At 36.4% G+C, this 2,500-nt stretch overlaps 1 protein-coding gene across 1 annotated transcript in view; it reads left to right on the top strand.

Moving 5' to 3' along the window:
* Positions 1–2,316, top strand: part of LOC115209832 (UDP-galactose transporter senju-like) — a 43,665-nt gene extending 41,349 nt beyond the window's left edge. Inside the window, exon 5 of the mRNA XM_029778395.2 lies at positions 1,461–2,316. Coding sequence (XP_029634255.1) covers positions 1,461–2,168 — 708 coding nt within the window. The 3' untranslated portion in view covers positions 2,169–2,316. The remainder of the gene's footprint in view (positions 1–1,460) is intronic.
* The last annotated feature ends 184 nt before the right edge of the window (positions 2,317–2,500 follow it).

Here is a 2,500-nt window from a genome sequence, read left to right on the forward strand (position 1 = left end):
AATTTAATATATTTATTATCTGTAAAGTGTACTCCTTTCAGGTGGTTTTGGGTTCAGTCTCTCTCCCTGTGTGTGTGTCTCCCTCTTTTACAGGCTTACATGGAAAAATGGTTATTAAAATATGATAAGTACTTTTCTACCATCCTCAACCTATTACTCTGTATCTACTATCATACCCTCGTCCCTCCACCCATCTTGTCTCATCTTCTGTCAACAATCTTTCTACTTCTCACCTTTTTAGTCTGTTATACCTTGAGCAAACAAGCCAACCAGAGAATACTGAGGACTCTAGTACTGAGTACTTGTACATTCTAAGACTCCAAGATAAAAGACAATCTTCATTATAATCATCATCATCATTCTACATCCACTTTCCATGTTGGCATGGGTTTTATTAGAAGATATATAGATAGAAATAAGGAAGATCTGAAATTAATGTAATTAAATGTAAAATATATTGACTATCAAAATGTTGTTAAAGGAATATTGGTATTTATTTGATCAAACATGGTTATCTATTTATAAGTTGAAAGGGTTTATAGTATTTTGTAAGTTTTATAAGATTTGATACCTATTAGAGGGGATTATTTCAAAATATCTATTAAGCAGCTTTAGTTTAGTGACTGAAAATTTATATAATTTAAACACATGCACATATTTATATATACATGTATATACATATGCATACACATACATTCATCATCATCGCTTTAACAACCACTTTTCCACGGTCTGGATGCCCTTCCTATTGCCACCTCTCTCCTGTTTCCAAACAAGTTAATATTTCCTCATGGCCAGACAAGTTTTTGCACAATATTGAAACAATGACATTGCTTGTATGACTGACTCTCATAACTATATGCGATGTCAAGACAAGGAGACATAAACATATACACTCTAACATACACATATATACAGATATATACAGCCCATTTAAGAGTACCCTTCAATCATTGGGCAATAAACTGCGCTTGTGAAGACCTGTTGAGGCAAGTGAAGTCATTGTCATGGCCGATGACAGTACCGCCTGATTGGCACCCATGCCGGTGGCACGTAAAAAGCATCATTAAAGTGTGGCCGATGCCAGTACTGCCTGACTGGCCCTCATGCTGGTGATATGTAAAAAGCACCCACTACACTCTTGGAGTGGTTGGCATTAGGAAGGGCATTGAGCTGTAGAAACATTGCCAGATTGGATTGGAGCCTAGTGCAGCCTCTTGGCTTGCCAGCCCTCAGTCAAACTGTTCAGCCCATACATACATGATGGGCTTTTCTATTTCCATCTACCGAATCTACTGACAAGGTTTTAGTCAGCTCAAGAGTATAATAGAAGCTATTTCTCCTAGGTGTAGGACTGAACCCAAAATCATTTGGTTGGGAATTAAACCTCTTAACCTATCAACTACATCAGTTTGTAGATTTAGGATTTTACATTATCTCTTATTTCTCTTTCTTTTCAGATTCTCTTCAACAAACGTCTTAGGTGTATTCAATGGGTATCTGTCATTCTACTCACTATTGGATGTCTTATCAAAGAACTTGGTCATGTGAAAGTTATGACTGTAGCATCACCACCAGCTACTGCTGTTTTGACTGCTGCAAGTACAAATGTCAGGAAAAATGTAAACATTACTTCACAATTTGGCTTTTCTATATTCCTCATCATGATCCAAGTGTTCTCTTCCTGTTTTGCTGGTGTCTACAATGAGTATCTGCTGAAAGACAAAGCCTGCAATGTGCATATCATGGTGCAAAATATTTTCATGTATATTCAGTCAATAATATGCAATGGTGCTCTGCTCATATTTCGAGGGGAGCTAGTCAATTCTTTAACACTGAACAGTCTGATGTCTGTTTTCCAGGTGAAAGTGATGTTGATTATGTTAAACAATGCCTCAATTGGCATTGTGGTCAGCTTGTTCTTACATTCTCTGAACTCTATTCTAAAAACTTTTGCTAGTGCTTTAGAACTTGTTTTCACAGCCATTCTCTGTTGGATCATTTTCAACATTCCCATTGACGTTTATACGATTGGCTCTATCTTCATTGTTACTGCTGCTACATTTATGTATGCACTAAATCCAGTTGTTAACCGTCCAAAGAACACTACAGAAAAAGAACTCCAGCTCAGTGTTGATGAAAAATCTCGAGACAGCCAACCAGTTTAATTTGTGTGATTTGAAGGTGATAGATTGCAGAATTGGTAGAGTGTCAGATGAATGCTTGCAGTATTTAGTCATGTTTTGAGTTCAAATCCTGCTGAGGTCAACTTTGCCTTTTATTCTTCAGGGAGTCGATAAAATATGTACCAGTCAAGTTTGGTGTGGTTTTTTTGTCTGTTTGTGTCTGTTTTAGATATCTATATTTATATAGTTGGGAATAAAAAGGAAAAATTTCAAATAAGTGGTAAAAACAAATTCAACAAAGAGTCATGCGTGTGTTTGTGTTTATATGTATTTGGTTAAGGAGGTTTGGTTAAGATGTTCACTTCTCAACCACA

This window comes from Octopus sinensis, linkage group LG3 (assembly GCF_006345805.1).
Source record: "Octopus sinensis linkage group LG3, ASM634580v1, whole genome shotgun sequence".
In the NCBI taxonomy this organism is placed as follows: Eukaryota; Metazoa; Mollusca; class Cephalopoda; order Octopoda; family Octopodidae; genus Octopus; species Octopus sinensis.